General features: G+C 40.8%; 2 protein-coding genes across 2 annotated transcripts in view; one reads left to right on the plus strand and one right to left on the minus strand.

The window, feature by feature from the left end:
* The first annotated feature begins 542 nt into the window (after positions 1-542).
* On the plus strand, positions 543-12877 carry LOC129701491 (CMRF35-like molecule 8). The gene is made up of 4 exons (XM_055642715.1): positions 543-2445; positions 5213-5323; positions 7081-7185; positions 12168-12877. The coding sequence occupies exons 1-4, from the start codon at positions 2268-2270 to the stop codon at positions 12344-12346; spliced, it is 573 nt and encodes a 190-aa protein (XP_055498690.1). The 5' UTR covers positions 543-2267; the 3' UTR covers positions 12347-12877.
* A 5279-nt stretch (positions 12878-18156) lies between these two features.
* The window catches only part of LOC129701492 (uncharacterized), a 47721-nt gene continuing 41463 nt past the window's right edge, over positions 18157-24414 (minus strand). Inside the window, exons 15-16 of the mRNA XM_055642716.1 lie at positions 21909-21965; positions 18157-18687 (exon numbers count right to left, since the gene is read on the minus strand). Of these exons, the coding sequence (XP_055498691.1) occupies positions 18461-18687; positions 21909-21965 (284 nt within the window). The 3' untranslated portion in view covers positions 18157-18460. The remainder of the gene's footprint in view (positions 18688-21908; positions 21966-24414) is intronic.

The raw sequence follows: 24414 nt of genomic DNA on the forward strand, positions 1-24414 counted from the left end.
GGCAGTGGAGGCAGATATGAAAATGGAGTTTAAGAATCTGTTCCATTGGTCGCTCGTCTTCTCTCCCTCTCCCTCTCCCTCTCCCTCTCCCTCTCCCTCTCCCTCTCCCTCTCCCTCTCCCTCTCCCTCTCCTCTCCTCTCCCTCTCTCCTCTCCCTCTCCCCTCTCCCTCTCCCTCCTCCACTATCTCCTACTCTCCTCCCCCTCCCCTTTCCCACTATCTCCCATTTGTCTCCCTCCTCCATTCCTCTCGTCCCCTCCTTCTCTTTCCCTCCCTCTCTTTCTCTCTCTTTCCATCTCCCTCCCTCTCTCTCACTCTCTTTCCCTCTCCCTCCCTCTCTCTCACTCTCTTTCTCTCTACCTCCTTCCCTGATCCCCCCTCACTCTCTCCCAGTCTCTCCCTCCGTCTCCCTCCCCCCCCCTCTTCTTCTCCCCCTCTCCTTCTCACTCTCCCTCCTCCCTCCCCCTCTTCTTCTCCCTCTCCCTCTCCCTCCCTCTTTGTGCTCCATTAACTCCTCCCCTGAATGTCTATTTCAGCTACCTATGGTAAGGAGTCTACAATTTACTGGCCAATGTTTGATGATAATTCGCTGTCTCTGAACTGTGATTGTCTGCACGGCTGCAATCAATCCACGTGGTATTTGAAACAGTACAATGATGTGGCGCAGGGAAGGAAGATATCTTCTGCTAACAGGAAAGAAAGGAATCCAATTATCTCATCGTCTTGGAATCGAGTCAGGCTGCCACATTTCAACGGGACGAGTTTCCCTTTGCAGATTTCTCCTGTCAAGTTTGAAGATGCGGGAAATTACACGTGCACCATGGACACAGCCAAAGTGACGACAGTTGAACTGATAACCACCAAAGGTAAGTCCTGGAATTTTAATGCAGTGACAAAGAAAGAGTTCTGTAAGAGTTCCATCAGCCTCTGTTGCAGACCCTGGAAATTTATTGGAAAAACCAATAGGAAATGTACGGCACCTATTGTTTTCTTGGTTGAGATGCCGCAAGAGGTTCATGGGATTCTATGCAATTCCAGCCGCAGACACCTTGCCAAACGCTGGGGTTCTGGAATGTTGGACAAGTTTGCTCATACATTTGAACAAACATGTTCCCATATTCCCTTCTGATTTTAGATCTCCCCTATTCCTTTTACACTTTCCCCTTCAGAGTTATCGAGTCATAAAGGACAGAAGCAGGCCACTCAGGACAACTTATCTTTGCCGACCAAGACACCCATCTTTGCTAGTCCTATTTGCCTGTGTTTGACCCATATCCCTCTAAACCTTTCCCATCCATGCACCTGTCAAGTCAAGAGAGTTTATTGTCATGTGTCCCAGATATAGGACAATGAAATTCTTGCGAATTAATGGAGAAAAGAGTCCAGGAGCACAGAATCAATATCCAATTATAACAGGGAGAAGCAGGAGTGTTAGGCAGCTGCTTCAAACTAATGGATTTAGATTCAGAGTTGAGTGTGAACCAAACCATTTGTACTCAACAAATATACCACTGGAGTATGATTAGGAAGATTACAGGTCAATAGACATTCAGCCATCCACATGTACAGTCAGATGCTGAGAACTGAAAGTAGGTCCAGAAGAAAATGTTGCCTTCTGTAAAGGGGAAACTCTCAGGCCTTAACATGAAATAATTGCAGACTGTGAAAATAAGGAAAGAAAACTGAAAAAGCTGGAAATAGTCAGCAGTGTGGGAGCATGTGGTGGATAGAACAAATAAATATTTCAAATAATTAGCTATCCAGGTACATGAACTAAGATGGTCATATAACATTTCTCATCCCAAGGTATCTTTAGGATCCATTAGGACTGCATAAAGAACAATTATTCCGAGCTGAGCTGAATTGCCCTGTGTAATCAAATGGCCATGGGTTGAATTCGTGCATGGGGATAGTTTGTTGAACACTACAGCCCCTCAATGGGAGAGTTTCCATTTGCTAATGTACTGGCTTTGAACTGGTGGCACAAAGCTGTTCAAGCTTGTTCTGTAGAGAATGGATTCTGTAGAATGGGTTCCAGGTTTGAATAGTTATGCATTCCTTTTATGATATTAGTTAATGGCAAGGAAAAATGTTGTGACCGAGTGAAAAATATTTGGGTTGAACTACCCTAACATCATCCATCGCTGAAACAAAGGCTTTCTTTGATTGTAGTGACAGTATTTCCCTCTCACCCTCTGGCTGAAGGAGACGATGTAATCCTTACCTGCTCAGTTTCTCGGATTAGAGAAACAACAAGGCTCATTTGGATGGAAAATGAAGGGAAAAACATTGCTCTAGAACAGACATTTAACTCCACGAGAGAAGGAAACAACAGTATATCATTGTTCATTCCGAAGATTGGGCATCGCAACAGATGGTGGACATGCCTTGTGTTTAACCGGCAAATGCCGAGAAGTTTTACCACAATCCAGCTTGAAGTTACTGGTAAGTGTTGAAGTTGTTTAATAATGTGTAAAGTGGAGCATAATGCAATGGCATGCAAAACAATGCTTTTCAGTGTACCTCGGTACACGCAGTAGTAATAAACCTAAACCTAATCCTATTATTTCAATTCCATCTTTGCACTAAATATTGTATCCTTTATCTGTGTACTGTGGATGTCTTGATTGTATTGATGTATAGTATTTTCTTTGACTGGATAAATCGCAAACAAAAGCTTTTCACGGTACCTTGGTATACATGACAACAATAAAGTAAATTAAACTAGTTATTTTAATTAGCAAGAACTGATTTGTTTTATTACTATCATGTATTATAGGCATCATTCATCTATACTGCACATGCCTTGCTTATAAGCCCATTGCTATCCTGTTTCATGCTCATCCACACTGCAATATCATGTGTTCAGCTGCAGAAAGATAACTAGTCAAATTTAATTTCGAAACTGGTTGCAAATTTTCCTTAATCTTTTGTATTTTATTGACATCACTAAACTGCCAGAGGCTGAGAGGTCTTTAGGCCACTGACATAGGTCTTATGTTATTGTCCAAAGACAGTTAACATCACTGATACAATGTGCCTGTGCACTTCATCAATAATTAAGTATGCCAGCCATTTCAATTTATAAAACCTTTCTTACAATGTAAAAATATGAGGCTTAATTTTCTTAACTAGATGTTTAATATTAAAGAGAGAAACTAAAAGGGAACATTTGGTGCAAGCAAGAATGTATCAACATTGCACTTGTAGCATTGGGGCCAAGATGTTTCCGAAACCCTTGGCTCCGTTTCTGATTTATAAATAAATGAGGTCAGAGAATTGGCAATAGCTCTACTTCCACACTTGCCAAGTGCAATGTCTTTCAGGGAGACTCAACAACTTAAAATAGCAATGCTCAACTGAAGATGCTGATCTGTATCAACCAATACATGTTTAGGATGTCCAACAAGTTTTCAAATATGGCATGAAGCAACTTGGAATCAGAGTTGTACAGTGTGAGAACAGGCTCTTGCACCCACTTGCATGCTGACAATGTTTTATAATTGAACTAATCCCATTTGCCTTTGCATGAATCTGTCTAAATGTCTTTTAAATGTGGTTATTGTGTTCACCTCTACAGTTTCTTCTGGTAGCTTGGTGCATTTGTGAACCACCCACTGCATGACGAAAGTGCCCATCACATCTCTTAAATCTTTCTCCTCTCACCTTAAACTTATCCCTTCAATCTCCCCCATCCCATGAAATAGACTGTTATAATTTGCCTTATCTATTCCTCTCATGATTTTGTAAACAGCTATTGTATAAGGTCATCCCTCAGCCTCCTACACAAAGCAACAAGTGTAAGATTCCTCACTGTTCACTATACCACCAAATTTGGTGTCAGCTGAAAATGTACTGAGTACTTTAACTACAATATCAACCAAAGTGATGACTAACAACAGTGGACCCAGCACGGATCCCTGTGGCACACAATAGTCCTGAGTCTCCATTCAGAACAACAACCCGCCCCCGCCAACCTCTGACTCCATTCACCGCGCCAATTTTAAATCCATCTGGCTAGCTAACCCTAGGTCTCATGTGTGGTCTAACCTTCAGGGTTTGCCAAGCTTGCAGAAACTTGTCAAATGTCTTGCTTAAGTCCATATAAACAATGTCCACAGCTGTCAATCTTCTTGGTGACCTCTTTAATACATTATATCAAATTTGAGACACACACAGCTGTGCTGACAATCCCTAACCAACCCTTAACTATTCAAATGGTGGAAAATTCTGACCCTGAAAAAACAATCCAGTAACTTACCCATCACTGAAATCAGGTTTGCCTGAACTTAAAGGTAGCAAAAATGCTGGAGTAATTCAGCATCTCTGGAGAGAAGGAATGAGTGATGCTTTGGGTCAAGACCCTTCTTCAGACTCACCTGAACTTACCCTTGCACCCCTTCTTATATAAAAGTACACCATTACCTACCCTCGAGTCTTTCTTTACCTCCCTATGGGTAAAGATGATGCAAATATTCTCCCAATTTCTTCCTTAGCCACCAACAGTGTCTGAAGTCTCTTTCTGTAAGCTGTTCTGGTTAGGATGTGAAAAGACTGTCCACTTATCCTTGTTATGTTAGACCAAGTGAGACCCATTGGGTCCTGTCACACGGGAGGCCTGGTCAATCAATGCAACCCGTTCCCCATTCACCCATAGGCGACAACTGCGCAGGGGCTGCTCATTTCGCCTTATGCACCCTCCCGTATTTTTAAACTTAAAAAAAAAATGCATTTGCACTTGCTAGCTAGCAGAACTCGGTGTACTGTGACTTTAAAAAATGCATTTGCACTTGCTAGAGCTTGCAGAACTCGGTGTATTTGGATAAGCAACAATGTTGTGAGCAGGGCGACAATCCCATTGTGATGTCACAGCTGTAAGCACAGGGAAAAAGCAGTTATTTTTTTCCAAGTTTCTGCACATTTGTGAAGATTTTCATAAATAACAAGAAATAATCAGATAAGGCGATTTTTTGACTTCACAGCATAAATCTCTATTGGAGTATGTAAAAATGTCACCATTAGCACGTCGTGTTTTCGAGGAGATGTGAATCGCACACAAAGATCACACAAATAAATACACATCCAAGATCAGATTTATAGTTATAATAAGGATATCACACAGAAAGAAGTTAATTGTCTGCATCAACGATCAACTACTCATTTACTTTATTCTGTTTTTTTAATCTCCTCATTTCCTTATTTTTCTTTCCAGCATCAGTTAAGATAACTTATTTGAGCCACATAGTCATACCCATGGTCCTTGTGCTTCTTCTTTGCCTTGTTGGAGCAATAATTATCTACCACAGCAGGATCCATAAACCAGGTAGGAGAAACTTGTACCTGCACTGATTTAACTGCCAGACAATTGTGAGCTGTGTCATGAGGACAAGGCAGCATTACAAGTTCCCACTCTGAGAAAAAATGGACAGCACAGTGGTGTGGCTGGTAGAGCTGTTACCTCACAGTGCCAGAGACCCTGGCTCAATCCTGACCTCTGGTGCTGTTCGTGTGGAATTTGCATGTACTCTGTGACCCAATGAGTTTCCTACAGGTGCTCCAATTTCACCCCACATTCCAAAAATGTGTGGATTTTTAGGCTAATTGACCTTAAGCCCTTAATATATAGGGAGTGGATGAGAAAGTGAAATAACGTAGAACGTATGAACATGTGATCAATGATCAGTGTGGACTCAGTGGGCCTGTTTCCATACATATCTCTAAGCTAAACTAAACTAAACTAAATTAAACTAAACTAAAACATATGCACAAAGCTTAGTGCTCATGCGAAGGTTTTAAGCAACTGCACTGGGAAACTCAATGGTCCGAAATGAGAGGTTGAGGTGCAAATAATGTGCAGGGAACAGTGTGCTAAAAGTCAGTGTGCAGATGAAAAGGAGAGCTTCCCACCATCTTCTCATGGACAATTTGAGAGGGGGGCAATAAATGCTGGCAATATATATCCATATCCTGAAAGAAATGCATACATAAAGAAATGCACTGATTTAACACAGTTGAATACTGATCAGAGTTCTGATCACTACATTACAGGATAGATGTAGTTGCACTGGAGATGGTACAGAAGAGATTTACGAACTACTATAAAACTTGCAACTCAGAGGAAAGCTTGAGAAATTCAGCTGGAGTTGTTTTCTTAGTAACAGAGAAGGCTAAGATAGAATTTAATTGAGTTGTAGATGGGGTTTGGGGGATTTACAAGTAAGTAGGATAGCTCTATTTCTCCTAGCTGATGAATCAAAACATCATCGAAAAGGGCTGAGACTTAAAGTAATAGGTGGTTTCGAGAGGAAATGAGGGAATTTATTTTCATGTAGATAGTGGCAGCTTTGAAAGTCATATCTAAGAGGAGGGCTAAGGTAGGAACATTCTTCACAATTATTGAAGAGGCCTGGCCTGAAGAGCTGTGGGCCTATCATTAAAAGTCATTAGTGACATTAGAGGTTGGTCAGTTAATTTTTCACCTGCATGGATATAATGAGTCAACTGTTCTCTGATTCTGTGAGACTATTAGGACTCACATCGGCGTGAATTAAACATGATTTTAATCTGCAGAGATAAAACAGAAAAGGCTGGAATTGCTCATCATGCCAGTCAGCATCAGTGGAAGGACAACTAGTTGACTTTTTAGCCCAAGGATCAATTTTAAGAATAGTTTCCAATGAAAAGTTATCAATCTGAAATTTGATTCCGTTTCTCTTCCCACAGTTATCACTGGTACATAATTATAGTATTGTCTGTTTTGTTTTGTCAGCATCTAGAATATTTTGCATTTGGTTTATCCAGCAGAGCAATAGTTGCCAGGAGTGGAGGGTTAGTACCTGGCTTTATCCATTCACCAAGATCCTATTGGTCTTGTAATGAAGTTGCATCAGCTCAGCATAAAACCTCATGTTAATTTCGCCCTCATCCCTCTTCCAGTGTCCATGTAAGTTAAATATATTTATCCTGTACTTATTACAGGATAAATGCTTAAACTGACAACGTGAAACAGTTGCAGAGAGAAAAAATGCTGAATTTCTCAAACAGTTTTCAACAGTTAAACTAATTCAATTCATTTCACAGTCAATGAAGATCAAAGGAAACCAGCAAGCAGTCGGACAAACCCAAACACTGAACGGTGCAGTGAAGAAATTCATTATGCTGCTGTCAGATTCAAAAAGAGACCAGGTAATTGCAACTTCTGTTGCACAATCAATATTTTGAACAGTTTCCTTCATAAATATTAATCCTAATATTGGAAACACAGAAGTGAAATGGGTGATCAACATTGATAGGGTTCAATAACAGGTCTGTAGGGTTGAATGTCCTACTGCTGCTTCTTTTTCCTATCCTTTTATTCTATCCTTGATGAGAGATCCACCCTGCAGCCTTCAGATTTAGTAAATTACAACCATATACTTAGAGTGAAAAAGAAGCAAAGACAACCTTTGCTATAGAATGAACAATTGCAGAACCTGATGGATATGCAGAGATTTATATGAAGATTTAGCATTACGTTAAAAAGATTTAAGTCCAGTTTAATTTTTTTAATTTAATGTAGAGATACAGCGTGGAAACAGGCCCTTCGGCCCATCGACCGCACCAACCAGCGATCCTCACATATTAATACTATCCTACACACACTAGGAACAATTTACACTTACACCGTCAATTAACCTGCAATCCTGCACGTCTTTGGCGTATGGGAGAAAACCAAAGATCTCGATAAAAACCCTCTTGGTCACAGGGAAAACGTACAAACTCTGTACAGATAACACTCGTAGTCGGGATCGAACCCGGGTCTCTGGCGCTGCAAGCTCTGTAAGGCAGCAACTCTACTGTTGCACCACTGTACCATTCTATCTTGTGGAATATCTAAACGTAGCAAGAGAATACAACTCCCAAATTATGCTTAATCCCAGATAATATGGATCAATGGGTTATAGGAACTACCATCCGTGCCATGAGTCACAAAGGAATAATAAGAACAAAGGAAGTCTATGATACCCCATGTCTGCAACTCCATTCACATAGATAAATGGCTGATCTGAATTTTAACTTGAGCTGCCAATCTTGGTACAGACATGCTTAACATCACAAGATATTTATCTCACATTAGAGATTCTTAATTTGCCCCCCACAGCAGTACTTTGTGAGGATGATTCTCCGCAAGCATTGAAGAATTCAGCTGTAGTATTCAGCAACTTGGCCTGACGTTGTACTCCATCAGGAGAGTGTGTGGAATTTGTATAGGTACTTTACACCCAGATTTTGCTTCACTGTCATACAAATTTACACCCAGTTTTTGCTTATCACCATTTAATTTCATAACCCAATATTACTTCTGGTTTTATCTTTTGTGTTACCAAGTGGTGCTTTATAAGGCATATTTGAAGGGCAATATAGATGTATTGCACTGATTAAATTTATCTGTTATTTTGTCAACGAACAATCAAATGTATTACTCGGGCACATCAGTAATTAGTAACAAATCAGTGTTACCATACCATGAAAATGCAAGTAAATATCATTATACCATTAGTCATTTTCTGTGGAATCATTTGTCATAGATTTCACAACTTGGTGCATTTACAGCTTCCAACTCACAACTTGACTCACAAAACAACATCTCCTTTGTATAACTATGTGGTTTCTATGAATCTAGATACACAAGAAATTGGAACAGGATCTGGCCACTCTGTGGTTTCATAAAATTGTGTCTGGTCTAATTGGAGTCTCCTCCTCTTTCACCAATCGTGGAAGAAGAACTTCCAAATACATAGGACCCTCAAAACAAAACAAAAATCTCCACCTTAGTCTTAAATAGGAGGTGTCTTATTTTTAAAACAATAGACAATAGGTACAGGAGTAGCCCATTCGGCCCTTCGAATCAGCACCGCCATTCATTGAGGCCATGGCTGATCATTCACAATCAGTACAGTTCTAGATTACCTCGCAAGGTGAACCATGTTCTCCACATCCATCAATCAAGGCCTCTCTGGGTCTTACATGTTTCAGTTATGCCCCCTTTTAATCTTTTATTGTCTGACCTTTATTGATAAAACAATTTACCTAATCCAGTTATTAAGTTGGAAAACTTCTCAGAACCGTTTCTCTCATAGTGACATTCTTCTATAACTAATGAGACTAATACTGTACATGTTACTCCAGATGTGGCATAACTTATGCTTGATATGACTGATGCATAGTCTCGATATATTTGTATTGAATTCCCCTCGAGAATTCAGCTCTAAAATTAAGCTTCTGCCCCTATGTTGTAATCCACCAGTAGAGTGACTGCAATTTGTAGAGATGCTTCATTTCTTAATTTACATCCTGTTTTTGCATTTCACCATTCTGTAACTGGGAGAAAAGGAGAAGGAAAAAACTCAAAAGAAAATCTTAATTTCATATACTCAGTATTACTTCCATTTTTATCTCTTGGATTATCAAGTGGCACTTTATCAAGCACATTTGAAAGGCAATATAATTGTATTGGACTGATTACTTTCTCAGTCATTTTATCGATGAACTTCATTAAATTTATCACTCATTCCGTAACTATTATCATATGTTAAGCCTTGAAAAATGGAAGTAAATATTAATAAATTTATATTTTTAGGCATTTTGTGTGGAAATCATTAGCCGTTAGCTTTCACAATTTAGTACATTTACAGTTTCCAACTCTTTAGATTTAGTCTCACAAAAAACAAATTTTCCTCTCTAAATTTTGTGGACTTTTATGACAGAAGTTATAGATATGTAAGAAATTGGAAAAGGAACTGGCCACTCAGCACTTCAAGTCGGTTTCATAAATTTGTGTCTGGTCTGATTGTAGTCTCCTCCTCTACCACTAATCTTTGAAGAAGACCATTTAAAGACTCAGCAGCATCAAAAGAAAAAAAATCTCCATCTTTACTCTGTCTTAAATGGGTGACACTGTGGCGCCATCATGTGGCCGAGTTACTTTGATCTCGAACCTTTGTTCGGCGAGCTCAAAATCTCACGTGAACTGGCGTGATCTGGGCCGACCAATCAATGCCAACCTCCATGGTCAGCTGACGGGGTGCAGCAGACGACAGAGCTAGCCCTCACTTCACAGTTCACATGTTAACACAACTTGCCTTTTTGTACTAATTATTGAGCTGTATTGTTTAAGTATTAAATGGAGTGTTTATACAACACATGGCGGTGCAGGCTCGAAGGGCCGAATGGCCTACACCTGCACCTATTTTCTATGTTTCTATGTGAACCTCTTCAACACCTTAATCTTAATGGGTGAACTGTCAAGATGAATCATGCTTTTCACATCCATCATTCAAGTCCTCACCAAGTCTAACATGTTTCAGTTATGCCCCTATTTATTTTTTATTCTCGTACAGATATAAGCCTAGCCTGCCTGATCTTTATTCATAAGACAACCTGCCTATTCAAGTTATTAATGTGGCAAACTTCTCAGACCTGTTTTGCATGTGATAATATTCTTCTATCACTAATTAAACCAATACCATACATATTACACTAGATGTGTCATGACCTATGTCTGATATAACCAAAGTCTCCCTATATTTGTATTCAATTCCCCTCACAATAAATAATAACACAGTTCCAAGGAATCTTCAGCAAAACACAAAATACTGAAATAACTCAGTTGGTCAGGCAACAGCTGTGGAGTTAATGGATAGGCAATGTTTCAGTTGAGGATCCTGCTTCAGACCCTAATAATAACATTAACTTTCTTAATTGCATGATATACATGCATGTTAATCATTACAAATTATACACAAGGACACTTAAATCCTTCTGCACCTTTGCAATCCCTCACCACGGAGATAACATGCTTCTTTTTGCTATTTTTTTCCTGCCAAAATGAACAACAGGTTGTTACCAAACTACCACTCCCTCTCTGTTTTTCTCCCCACTCTTCCCTGTGCACTCCATTTCTACCACTATCTCACTTTCCCCTTCCCCTTGTCATCTTCCACCTATATCTCTTCCTCTGGCTTCATATTTCACTTTCCTGCACCCTTTAGTCTTCTTTTCATCTATGGCCTTTGCAAACCCATCTACCAACTAACCCCCCCCCCCCCCCCCTCGCCTGTATCAACCTCTCACTTGCCAGACGTCCCACCATCACCAATTTCCCAGCTTTCTCTCCCCTTCTGCAGAAGGGTCCTGACTCAAAACATCACCTATCCATGTCCTCCAGAGATGTGCCTAACCTCCCGAGTCACTTCAGCATTTTTTTTTTGTAAAACAGCATCTCCAGTTACTTTTTTTATTCATGTTTATGTGTACGCGTTGCTTCCAAAGCTGAACAATCACCTTTCTTCTACATACACCCCTGTAAGGTTGCCCATCTTCACCTTTGCCTCAATCTAGCTGTTGTCAAACTGTGTATTCATGCTTTTGTTCCAGTGTTCTTCCAAAATTGTCTCATTCTCTAAAGTAATGCAACAAATCAGCTAATACATTGCATCACAATTTAAATTGCATCATCCTGCTTACCCATCCCTTCTGACGAAAGGCATCAATCTGAAACATGGGCAACCACAGCAGATGATGCCCATCCCAATCAGCAATTCTAGTATTTTCAGTTCTATTTCAGATTTCCAGTGTCAGCAGTATTTTGCTTTTGGTCTAGTCTGTAGAGCATCTTCCAATAAGTATTAGAGACATGGAACTGTACATTCTGGCTTACAAAAAAGCCACATGGTGGCACATATGGCACAAACTCAGTGGGTCAGGCAGCATCTCTGGAGAACATGGATAGATGATGTTTTGGGTCACCCTCCAGAAATGCCACCTATCCATGTTCTGCAGAGGATTCTACCTAACCCGCTGAGTTACTCCAGCATTTTGTGTCTTTTTTTTCCAATAAGTGTTATTCACTGGGAGTGATGGGTTAGCAGCTGTACTTATCCACTCACCAAGATTTTTGTGGCTCATCTGCTAAATTAATAGCACACTCTTGGCTAAACTCCCTGCTCAGCTCTTTCTCCTGTGCCTAAGTGAGATAAATCTCTCACAAGATAACTACTTGGACAAAACATATATCAGAAAGTCTTACTTCTTAACACTCATTAAGTGAAGTAGCAGCTGAGAGAAAAGCATGATGGATTTCTCAAATACATATTCATGTGTCAAACTGATTTAATTCACCTTCACAGTCAATGAAAATCCAAAGGAACCAGGAGATAGTCAGACAGTCCCGAACTCAGAACTGTACAGTGAAGAAGAAATTCATTATGCTGTGGTCAGTTTTCAAAAGAGACCAGGTAATTTGCAAGTTATATTGTACAAGCAACATGCCTACTTTTTAATTAGCTGTACTAACCCTAATCTCTAATTACTTTGAAGGTAATAACCAAAGTGAACAGTCCAACCAGCAACCTTCAGATGCAGTAAGTAAAATGATAAAAGATCTCAATAATGTTTCAGATTAAGGAAAGAGAATTTACTGCAATATCTAACACCTCATTTTCAACTTTGCACAGGGTCAATGGGCTTCAGGTGGAGAGGAAACGTCAGTACTATATGGCACAGTAATTCAGTAGAACATCCTAGTTTGGAAAAGCAAACCTGCAGAGGCTGGGAATGTGACATAAAAAACAGAAAATGATGGAAATACTCAGCAGGCCAGGCAGCATTGGTGGAGAAATTTCCCAGTTTCGATATAATAATAATAATAATAATAACTTTATTTGTTAAGCACCTTAAAAACAACCAAAGCTGACCAAAGTGCTGTACAGAAAAAAGAAAACAAGCAAGACATCATAAAACAGGCAGAACAACAGAACATACAACTAACACGAGGAGCATAAATTACATACAAAAATCCAAACAATAAATTAAAAAAAAATAAAAAATGGATGATATGGAGAAAAAAGTTGGAAGAAACAAGCACAGTTTTTTCTGTAGAATGGATGGTTATAGAACTGGGTTTATACCTATTGATTCTGGATTACATTTGAATAAGTAAGCCTCGTCTCATGGAATATCTAAGCCTAGCAAGAATATATAAATTCAGAATCAAGGTGACTCACTCAGTTATTAAGGATCAATAAATTAATGAACAATTCATCTGTACCATAAATGGCAAAGGAATATAAGAACAGAAGCAGCCTGTTCTTCAAACTTGTTCTTCTATTCAAATAGATAAAAGGCTGATCTGAAATTAATGTCAGTACTTCAGGCATTTGAAATAAAAGTCCAACTCCAGGCACCATACAAAGTTTCCAGTACCTTCACCGAGGGTTCAAATATCTCTCCCAGAACTCCAGCTATTCATTTTCTAGCTTCCCACAATGTCTGATAATTATTCATGCCATTGTCTCTCCTCCCAATCATCCACGCCATTCCCCCTCACATTTGCAGACATCCTCCCCCTCTGTCTCATGATTCATTGGGACAATCCTAGATGGTCCATTCTGTTAGCTGACGGAAGGGAGATGCAGCTACCATATGTTGGTGAGGTCCCGTCATTAACACCAGCAGAACCCCAGCAATCCGGACCTCATCAGGTTTGTCACCCTCTCTCAACTTCACTTGCCCGCTCCCCCTCAAAAAACATTGAGGCAAAGCTACTCATTGGTTCGCAACCATTTTTAGTTTAAAGGTACAGCATGGAAACGGCCCCTTCGGCCTGCCGAATCCTTGCCGACCATTGATCACCAATTCACATTAGTTCTATGTTATCTCACTTTCTCATCGACTCCTTGAGATGTGGGAGAAAACCAGAGAACCCTGAGGAAAGCCATGTGGTAACAGGAAGAACGTGCAAACTCCACACAGACAGCACCCGAGGTGGGGATCAAACCTGGATCTCTGGCACTGTGAGGCAGCAGCTCCACCAGCTGTGCTACTGTGCTGTCATTGTGTCTCCTTCACAACATAGAGGGGGACCTTTGCCATTGGGATCCTTGGTTATTTTTGGTCTTGATCCTTTAGGTACAGGATATTTTTGGTCTTGATCTTTTAGGGACCTTTGCCATTTAGGTATCCTTGATCCCTTAGGTACAGAATACTGAGTTGGATGATCAGCCATGATCATATTGAATGGCGGTGCAGGCTCGAAGGGCTGAATGGCCTACTCCTGCACCTATTTTCTATGTTTCTATGTTATGTCACCCCTGGATCTGTCCTTGTGAACTAAGTTTTCAGGGTTCATGAGAAGTTTACTATTAAGCAAACAGAACGCTAGGAGTTCCACATATTAATCTTCATTTTAAAGAACACAGAGTAACTGTGGTCACTATCAGTGTGCAACTATCTCTATTTTGCTCCTCACGCTCCCCTGCTGGTAAGATGGCACCATTGTAATTTATGTCGGACGAATACAACTAATCGAACAATTCATTCTGCCACATTTCTCTCCCTTCGATGAAACTTCTCTTATCCAGAATATTCAGATTATAACCACTCATCAGCACAGAACACACCAGCTACCAACTCCTGGACTGACGTAGGCTATTCAAACCCAGAAAACTTTCAGACATTATTCAGCCCATTTATAGAACTTACTCCTGACCAACAAAACCCGGTGTGATGTGTTCAATTTAAAGTCCAAGTATCTCTAATGCCTTCCATTGCTGCACAGGGTATCTTTGTTCTGGAATATTGGATGCTGATGAGGCTGAACATATCATTGGACTGTTGAATGGGTTCTGCCATGGTCTCACAACTGGAGCAAGATCTTCCACACCTTGAAGAGGGAGCTAACTAGACCATTTTGAAAGGAATGACATTTAGAAATGATTTCTGAAACATTGCAAAACCAATAGAGTGCACCTTCAAAGTCCTACAGGTGCAAATACTGAACATTTTACATTCAATTAGGGTTCAGCTCTATCAGTTAAATGCTATTTTATGAAGATATATTTGCTTGTCAGTACAGCTTCATGCAATCTGCTATTTTTCAACAAAAAATTGCATAAGAAACTGTGACACAAGACTTAGTGAGTGTGGAGGAATTGAACTGTGCACTGTTTTCTTTCATAATCCAGGACACAAATCGTGCAGGCACTGTTTGGTGACTGGAACCGCCACAATAAAAGTTTGCTTGTGGTTAACTGGATTGAGCTCAGATGCTCACTTAATAGTTTCCACAGAGCTACAGAAGAGAAAGAAAAACATCTCTTTACATTCTATACAAGTGGCAAATAGATATCGACGTATTGTAGGTTGAAGATGACACAAAAGTGGGTAGTATTGTAGGTAGTGGAGATGGTTGTCAAAAATTGCAGCATGATCTTGAACGTTGGGCAGGTAGGCTGAAGAATGGTTGATGGAATTTAATACAGAGAAATGTGAGGTGGTGCATTTTGGAGGACTATCATGGGCACAACATACACAGTGAACAGTAGGGCTCTGGGGAGTGTTGTAGAGCGAAGGAATCTAGGAGTACAGGTACATAGTTCATTGAAAGTGATATCACAGGTAGATAGGGTGGTCAAAAAGGTTTTTGGCACATTGGCGTTCATCAGTCAGAACATTGAGTATAGAGGTTGGGAGGTCATGTTGTAGTTTTATAAGACATTTAGAGTGAGGCCTCATTTGGGGTATTGTGTTCAGATTTGGGCACCATGTTATAGGAAAGATGTTGTCAAGCTGTAAAAGATATAGAGAAGATTTGTGAGGACGTTGCCAGGACTTGAGGGCCTGAGCTATAGGGAGAGGTTGAGCAGGCTAGGACTCTATTCCTTGGGGCGCAGGAGAATGAGGAGTGATCTTATCGTGGTGTACAAAATCATGATAGGAATAGATTGGCAAGATGCACAGAGTCTCTTGCCCAGAGTAGGGGAATCGAGAACCAGGAGACATAGGTGTAAATGGAGCGGGGAAAGATTTAATAGGAACCTGAGGGGTAACTTTTTCACACAAAGGGTCGTAGGTGTATGGAATGAGTTGCCAGAGGAAGTAGTTGAGGCAGGTACTATCGCAAAATTTCAGAAATATTTAGAGATAGGTACATGGATAGGACAGGTTTAGAGTGATATGAGAAAATGCAGGCAGGTGGTACTAATGTAGCTGAGACATGGTGGCCGGTATGGACAAGTTGGGTCAAAGGGCCTGTTTCCAAGCTGTACGACTCTTTGACTCTATATGGTTTAGTGAAGATAAATAAGGCAGTACAAAGCATCTGCAAGAGAAGAACATAAATGAGCCAATGACCAAAGGGCTGTTAGAGTAGAAAAACACAATCACAAAAACTAATGATTTGGGATAAATAAGCTATGTTAAACAAATCAAAGGACATAGTTTCTTTGTAGGAAATAGAAGTGAAAAGTAGAGAAGTTATGCAAAATTTGTATAGTTTGATTGATTGAAAGACTCTGTTGAAATGAGTGTTTCAGGGGGAGATACTGAAGGATAGCAAGATAAGATGGAAGGCCCATTGGTAACCAATGCAAACTGACGCATTTGGTGTAACATCAAGTTACACATTTTGGGGTCATAAAAACAAAATAAATTAAACAATGCATTACCAAAAAGAGTGTTCGAGTAGAATAGTGAATAGTGGGGCTGCCACACAGCTCTCGTGACCTGGGTTCATTCCTGATCTCCAGTCCATGTGGAGTTTGCACATTCCCTCTGGAACTGTGTGAACTTCTTTCAGGTGCTCCAGTTTTTTACATCTCAAGGATGTGTAGGTTGGTATATTAACTGGCCATTGTGATTGCCACAAGGTGTAGGTGGGTGATGGAATCTGGGTGAAGCTGAGTGGTGGTGGTGGGGGGAAGGGGGGGGGGGGGGGGGGTTGATAGCATTGTCAGAAGAATAGGGTAAATTAGTGGTGGGACGGGATTGCTCCGTGTATCATTGTAGACTTGATGGGCCAAATGGTTCCTTCTACAGCATAATAAGGAATTATGGATTTGTAGCAGTATAATCCCTTTTGAAATTTCCCATTGCTCGTTGCATTCAATGAGTCACATAGGAGAATTCCCTATTGTAATTTGGAAAACGCTGCAGTCAATTTCCATTGCGATATATCAATAACTAAATCAATAAATTATACCGATTTATGGAGAAATATTGGCCAGGACACCATGGACAATTCACCTGCCATCTCTTGAAATATTGCCATATGTTTTATATCTGCTTGGGAGAATAGGTTTTGCTTGTTATCTAATGCTAAACACATCACTCCTGACAGTGCCCATCACTCCCTCACTTCACCTGGATTTCAATACCATATTTAAATTGTCACTGTTAGTTATTGCAATTTAGAATTGTCAGCAACATGATCTAACATTCAATTTACTTTGCACATTTTACCTGCTTCCATTTTACATTGCATCAGCAAAATTATCTAAAATGTCCAATTTATTTTGTACCATGTATCTGCATCCACTTTTCATGGCATCTGCAGAAGCTAAGAAGAATTATTGAAATTATATGAAAAAAATGATTCCTACTTCCACACTTCACCTGGATTTCAATGCTTTATTTAAATTATCATTGTTAGTTATTTAAATTCTGAAATGGTAGTTAAATTGGCAGGAAACCTATCTGAAAAGTTCAATTTATTTTTCACAATGTATCTGCGTCTATTTCACATAACATCTGCAAAAGCCAAGAAGAAATGTTCAAACTATATATTTTTTTTAATCTATTCCTTCTTCAAACCCATTATTACTTAAAAAGCCTGATGCTGTGATTTTGTTAATTCAGGGCATGTACAAAGGATGAAAGCTACGCAACAGTTCTAAAGTTAAGACTTCAATTCTGAAAACTCCTTCCTTCCACATATCCAGTCCATTTTCTTTTCTAATCTCTGAAGATTATTCAAATTTTTGTTTGCGCCATCTGTGCATAGATGACAGATGAACCGTCTTCATCTGAAGAAACCAGGTTCTGAAAGAGAAAAAAGTTACAGTGATATGGGAATGATTTGCTATTGCTTCACTTAACATCATCGGTGCCCCGCTCCCTGCCATGGATGCCCTTCACCGAAAACGGTGTCTGAGACGGGCTGGGAAGATCATCAAAGACCCCTCACACCCCAACCATGGACTGTTTGCCCTCCTCCCATCAAGGAGGCGGTACAGGAGCCTCAGGTCACGTACTAGTAGGATGAGGAACAGCTTCTACAACAATACAATCACATTACTGAACTCGGAGTCCCGCCGATAGATTTCTCCGGTCCCTCCGTCCCCATTGTTTAATTATTCTGTATTTTTTGATTATTCTGTATCTTCTCTCTTTCTATTTTTTTTAATTTCTTTATGCACAACTACTACGGACTGACGCAAAACTGCATTTCGTTGTACTCATACTTGTATTTGTGCGATGACATTAAAGTTGAATTGAATTGAATTGAAAACATCTTTATCAATTTCCTATGATCATGAAATCATAAGATACAGCAGCAAAATTAGATCATTCGGCCCATCAAGTCTGCTCCGTCATTTGATAATGACTGATCTGTTTTGTCCTCTCAACCCCATTCTCCTGTCTTCTATCCATAAATTTTGATGTCCTTACTAATAAAGAACCTATCATTCTCCGCTTTAAAAATACCCAATAACTCAGCCTGCGTCTGGGGCAATGAATTCCACAGATTCACCACCCTCTGGCAATTTGTTGCAGAAAACAAAATTGTTAGACATGAGAGATCTCCAAGGGTAATCAATGTACTTACATTATTTGAAGGTTGATTAGGGGGTTGTGTACCATGCCTGCGCCCTGTGATAATTGCAAACATTACAATTAAAGGATGGCACCAGCAGATGCATTGACAAAAGAACTGAGAAATGGAATACAAATGTCCTAAACACATTGTCCTGAATACAAAAACACAAAGATTCTTAAATAAACACAATTGATGCGGGACAAGTAGCATCTCTGGGGAGAAGGAATGGGTGATGTTTCAGATCGAGACTCAACCTATCCCGCTGAGTTACTCCAGCATTTTGTGTCTATCTTCAGTGTAAACCAAAATCTGCAGTTCCTTCCTACACAAAGATCCTTACCTCTTTCTACCAAAGGATCAGATCAGCAAGATATTAATGCCCAGAAAACCCAGTTGCAGTGTGTGTTCTAGGCACTGCATTTACAAAGTAAGCTGCAGGGATGGCCATTTGTGAACTAAACTCCTTTGTGATACTTGGGAGCCAGCACAAAACGTTTCTGGCTCAGCCAGGAGCTGTGGATATGAGTGTTTTCAGATGAATCTGGTAAATACGTGCAGGAAATGAATGTGACGCAATGGTGCAGCAGGTAGAGTTACTGCCTCACTGTACCAGTGATGCAGTTTTAACCCTGGCCTCCAGCTCTGGCTAGGATGAATTTGCATGTCCTCTCTATGACAGCATGATTTCCTTAAGGTCCTCCGTTTTTTTCCCCAGGTGTCATATATGTGCCGGTTGGTAGGATAATTGGGTACGGTATATTTCCCCCAGGTATGTAGAAACATAGAGCCAGCACCGCCATTCAATTTGATCATGGCTGATCATCCAAAATCAGTACCTCGTTCTGGCTTTATCCCCATGTCCCTTGATTCCCTTAGCCCAAAGAGTTAAATCTAATTCTCGCATGAAAACATCCCGTGCATTGGCCTCCACTGCCTTCTGTGGCAGATAATTCCACAGATTCACAACTCTCTGGGTGAAAAGGTTTTTCCTCATCTCAGTCCTAAATGGCCTACCCCTTATTCTTAAACTGTGACCCTTGGTTCTGGACTCCCCCAATGGATGCCAGTTGAATCTGGGAAGAAAGTGATGGGAATGTGTGGAGAATAAAAGGGTATTGGTGGAGAATTAGTGTGTGATTATTGTGTGTACTGGACAGTCAGTATGGACTTCATTGCTGTAGGGCCTGTTCACATGCTGTATGGTTCTCACTATTACTCCCACTGAGATGTGGAGGCAGCATGAAATCAATAGTAGACACATGTCACTGATCATCACTCTATCATCAGCCTATTTTATTATCGAGGATATAAGTGCATGTGAGTCAAAACTATGAAAAATCGAGTGGTTACCAAAAGATAACCCAAAGATTTATTTGCCCAAAGAGGAAAGTGATTCGGATTCGATCCCGACTACGGGTGCTGTCTACACGGAGTTTATACGTTTTCCCCGTGGCCTGCTTGGGTTTTCTCCAAGATCTATGGTTTCCTCCCACACTCCAAAGACGTACAGGTTTGTAGGTTAATTGGCTTGGTAAAATGTAAAAAATATCCCTGGTGTGTGAAAGATAGCGTTGGTGTGCGGGTCGACGTGGACCAGGTGGGTCGAAGGGCCTGTTTCTGCGCTGTATCTCTAAACTAAACTAAACTGATCATTGTTCTTGTGGGAAATGCATCTTACAAAAGCAATCAGGGTTAACCACATTGCATGGATATTGGATTTCACCCTCTTCCAGTTCACTGAATACATGCTGTATTTCACTGATATTTATGTGGAAATTTGTGAAACTGAACAAAAGTCTGTTTAAGACAGCTTTATGCAATTTTGGACAGAGAAACAGTGGTACAGCAGTAGAACAGCAATAGATATACCGCCTCACAGCACCAGAGACCTGGGATTGATCCTGACCTTCCGTGCTGTCTGTGTGTGGTTTGCACTTTCTCCCTGTGACTGCATGGGTTTTCTCCGTGTGGTCCCATTTCCTCCCACATTCCACAAACGTACAGGTTTGTCGGTTAATTGGCTTCTGTAAATTGCCCCTAGTGTGTAGGATCAGAAAATGGGTTGTAGAACTAGTGTAGGGATGATTGCTGGTCGGTGTGGGCTCAGTGGATGTTTCCACACTGTATTTCTAAACACATTTGAGCAAGATCTGTATGGTTGCATCATGATCTTGCAATGTCATTGCCCCACTGATCAATGCGAAGAGCTTCAAACCTTCGAACTCTCCCTTTTTGTAGTGTATTCTTTGTTGATGATCTGGGCATTGCTGGCACATCCAGCGTTTATTGCTCCTCCAAATTTTCCTTGAGATGAGATGATGCTGAAGCCTCTTGGCAGCCTCTTGGAGCTTGTGCTATTGTTGGGTTCCAGGATCCCATCATTATGTAGGACCATCAAAATATTCTAAGTCAGGATGATAAGGAACTAGGAGGGGAACCTGTAAATGGCGGTGTTTCCAGACACCATGCTGCTTTAATCCGACTTGTTTGTTGAGGGTGCAGGTTGTGGAGAAACTGCTGTGAAGCCTGAGGCATCTGCAGTTCATTTTGTGGACAGTACACTCTGCAGTCATTGTGTGCCAATGATGGAAGTAATTAATGTGTTGGACAATGGGGCGGCAATCAAGTGGTCTACTTTGTCCTGCACTATTAATGGGTGAATGTTGAGTGTTCAGCAATGTACAGTATTTCGGGTGCACCCAATATTATCAGTTCATGTTGTTTTAAGATAGACACCACTCATCAAAAAATGAACCCAACAAGATAGTCTGAGGAAGGGTCCCGTTCCGAATCGCTCCTTTCCATTTTCTGCAGAGATGCTGCCTGATTCACTGAGTTGCTCCAGTATTTTATATCTATCTTTGGTATAAACCAGAATCTGCAGTTCATTTTTATTACATTTTAGTTCAACAAGATGCTTTCCCCACTGGGTTGTAGTAAATCTCTTTACCTAGATTTTCCCGATAAGCAGATTTTAACATTTATTAAAATCAATGTCAGAACATGTTATGGGAGGACTGGAACTAGTTGAGCAAATCTGAACACAGTATGTGTGCAGCAGTGGAGGTTGGGTGATTTAAAAACACTAGACGTTTACACTGCTAAGCGACAAGCCTGTTTTCAGTAATACTGAAGTCAATGAGCTGAGTATGGGACAGTGCAAATGACAAGCATTCACTCAGTTAGCAACTCCTATGTGTTCCCAGCTGTGTCTATTTTACCCTCTGCAACATATTAAAAATGAAAACATATGTTCAAACAAAATCTATTTTACCATATGATGCTTTCGGCTTGAAGGAGATGGATCCATAATGAATGTCTTCCTCAGTGTCTGCAGAGATAAGATGGAAACAAAGAATTTGCTTCTTTACTTAGAGGCCCAGACAAAGTAAGTAATGGGTTAATTTTGAGGTGATATCAATATTGTTAAGTAAATAGTATTATTGATGTGAATAAAACACGCAATTAATTGGTTTTGTTGCCAACAGTTTAGGGAACAATTTCCCTAGGAGTTATGGGAAAGGCTGAAAATGGGTGGGTGAGGAGAAGGATGATAGTTCACTGGCGATCCAGATGGAGGCAATGGCTACAATAGGCCATAATGGCCAACTGCAGCTTGGACTTTGATAATGGCAACAACATTTGGTGACTTTGCTTACGGACACAGTGTGCTGTTTCTATGTCTCCTGGACTTAACCAGGGATAATCTTACAGATCTGTATGCAAAAAAATAATTTCACTAAACCTTGTTACACCTTGCTGATAATAAAAGAAGCATTGAACCATTCATCAAGCCAGTTCCCTACTCTCCCTCAAAATATCTTCAACTTCAACTCTCAAGATGATTTAAACTAAATGTACTTTTGCAGCCCCCTTGAAGTACTGATCTGAGTTACACATTCAAGTTCTTGATTGGAACTTGAAACCACAGCTTTCTGTTTGTAAGGCAAAAGTGTTGCCAGATTAACTCTGCTGTGTAACATCCCAAACTGCATGGTTTCTGATTTATTAAATGCTATAAATTATAAAATGTCTGACTCCTGTTTTGTCATCCACTGTTATTCTCTTGGCTCTGACCTCCCCTATCTCTCAAATACCTGTCTTTACACAAAATATGATGCCTCCCGAATAACCTAATGTTTCCTCTTTCTGTCTGAGACTGGACAGTAAATGTTGGGGAGCTGTGTAATCGACAATCTCAAAGCCAAGCATGAATCACTTTTTACAAACTTACTTTACTTGGGTGATTGATATTATTTTTAAGTCAGGCCAGTTTAGGAGCCACAAAAGGCAAGTGGTGTCAGGGTGAAGATGGTTAAGAATTTCCAAGTGAACTGCATTAGTAGAAACGGCAAGTCCCTTTTATCTTAGAGTGATACAGAGCCTGATTTAATTATCCTTGCTGTGAGAAATACCTTAACCACACCCCGCCCAACAAGATAACACACTTACACAGGGGTGGCATGGAGGCACAGCTGGTGGAGCTGCTGCCACACAGTGCTAGAGTTCAGGGTTCAATCCTGACCTCTAGTACTCTCTGTGTGGAGTTTTCACGTACTCCCTGTGACCACATGGGTTTCTTTCAAGTGCTCTGGTTTTCGCCCACATCTTAAAGGTGTGTGTGTTTGTAGGTTAAATCATCTCTTTAAAATTGCACCTCGTGTATAGGGATTGGATTAGAAAATGGGATAACATAGAACTAGAGTGAATGGGTGATCGATGGACGGCATGGGCTCAGTGGGCCGAAGGGGCTGTTTCCATGCTGTTTTCCAAAGTAAGCTTTCAACTTGTGCACTGGTACTAGGCTTAGTGTGGACAACGCTCCCAGGAATGAGCGCATAATGGAAGCGGTGCTTAAATACGACATGTCATGTACTGGGCATCCAATGTGAGTCCTTCCCCAGTCCATTGCTGTGTGAAGCTATGCCAGGAACCTGGTTGCAAGCTCAAATCTCTGCCGGTACACCTGTAGCATTGAAGTGGTTAAAGCAACCTCATCATTGCGTGGCTCCATGTCGAGTGAATCACCGAGGCAATGAGCAACAGCCATCTGTGAGAGCTGACATTGTACAACTGTGCAGCTTCTCCCTACCCTGAAGTGGGCGTCTGGGTGGCACTCTGCTCAGTATGGTGAGGCTGAGCAAATACTGGGCATGGCTACGTGTGCTCAGTAACTGCTCAGATCTTTCTGTTCCTCTCTCTCTCTCTCTCTCTCTCTCTCTCATCGCCTCCTGCTGGACATGATGTAAACTGTTATCTCTCCCTCTCATTGTATGGTTGCACAGCTCTCCACAGCCCAGAGATCTCTCCCCTTTAACAAGCTCAACGGTTACCATTAGAGAAGGGGAAGCAAAACCTTCCACCACATCCAACAGGTGGTGACGAGACATCATGGAATCCGGGTAGTTGTCAACACTGCTGTTATGCCAGAGGGCAGGTTTGAGCTCCTCATATCTCAGTGCATAGGAGACGAACAGCTCATTGCAGCCAGCATAACACCAACATTCACAGGGAGCCTCTACACCTTGAGTGTCAGCAAAGGCCAGAGGTTCAGACCAAGTTCCTGGATCCTAGCACGGGGGTAAGTCACAGTGTGTACGTTCCCACAAAGCGACAACAATGTGCAGTCTGAACAGATAGCTTATGTTAAATTAGAGGGTGGTACATAGCCTTGAGTATTATGAAAGCTCAATAGGACCAAGAGAGCTAATAAATCAAGATTCTGCAGCAGAGGAGCCAGTGCACTGTGACTTTACTTAATTTGTGGTGCTGCACATAAT

The sequence above is a fragment of the Leucoraja erinacea genome, chromosome 11, assembly GCF_028641065.1.
Source record: "Leucoraja erinacea ecotype New England chromosome 11, Leri_hhj_1, whole genome shotgun sequence".
Taxonomy (NCBI): domain Eukaryota; kingdom Metazoa; phylum Chordata; class Chondrichthyes; order Rajiformes; family Rajidae; genus Leucoraja; species Leucoraja erinaceus.

Excerpts from the sequence above, each read along its gene's own strand:
- LOC129701491 (XM_055642715.1), top strand. The coding sequence starts at position 2,268 with ATGGAAAATGAAGGGAAAAACATTGCTCTAGAACAGACATTTAACTCC. Across the intron at positions 2,446-5,212 it reads AATCCAGCTTGAAGTTACTG|CATCAGTTAAGATAACTTAT; the intron begins GTAAGTGTTGAA and ends TTTTCTTTCCAG. Across the intron at positions 7,186-12,167 it reads CAGATTCAAAAAGAGACCAG|TCAATGAAAATCCAAAGGAA; the intron begins GTAATTGCAACT and ends TCACCTTCACAG.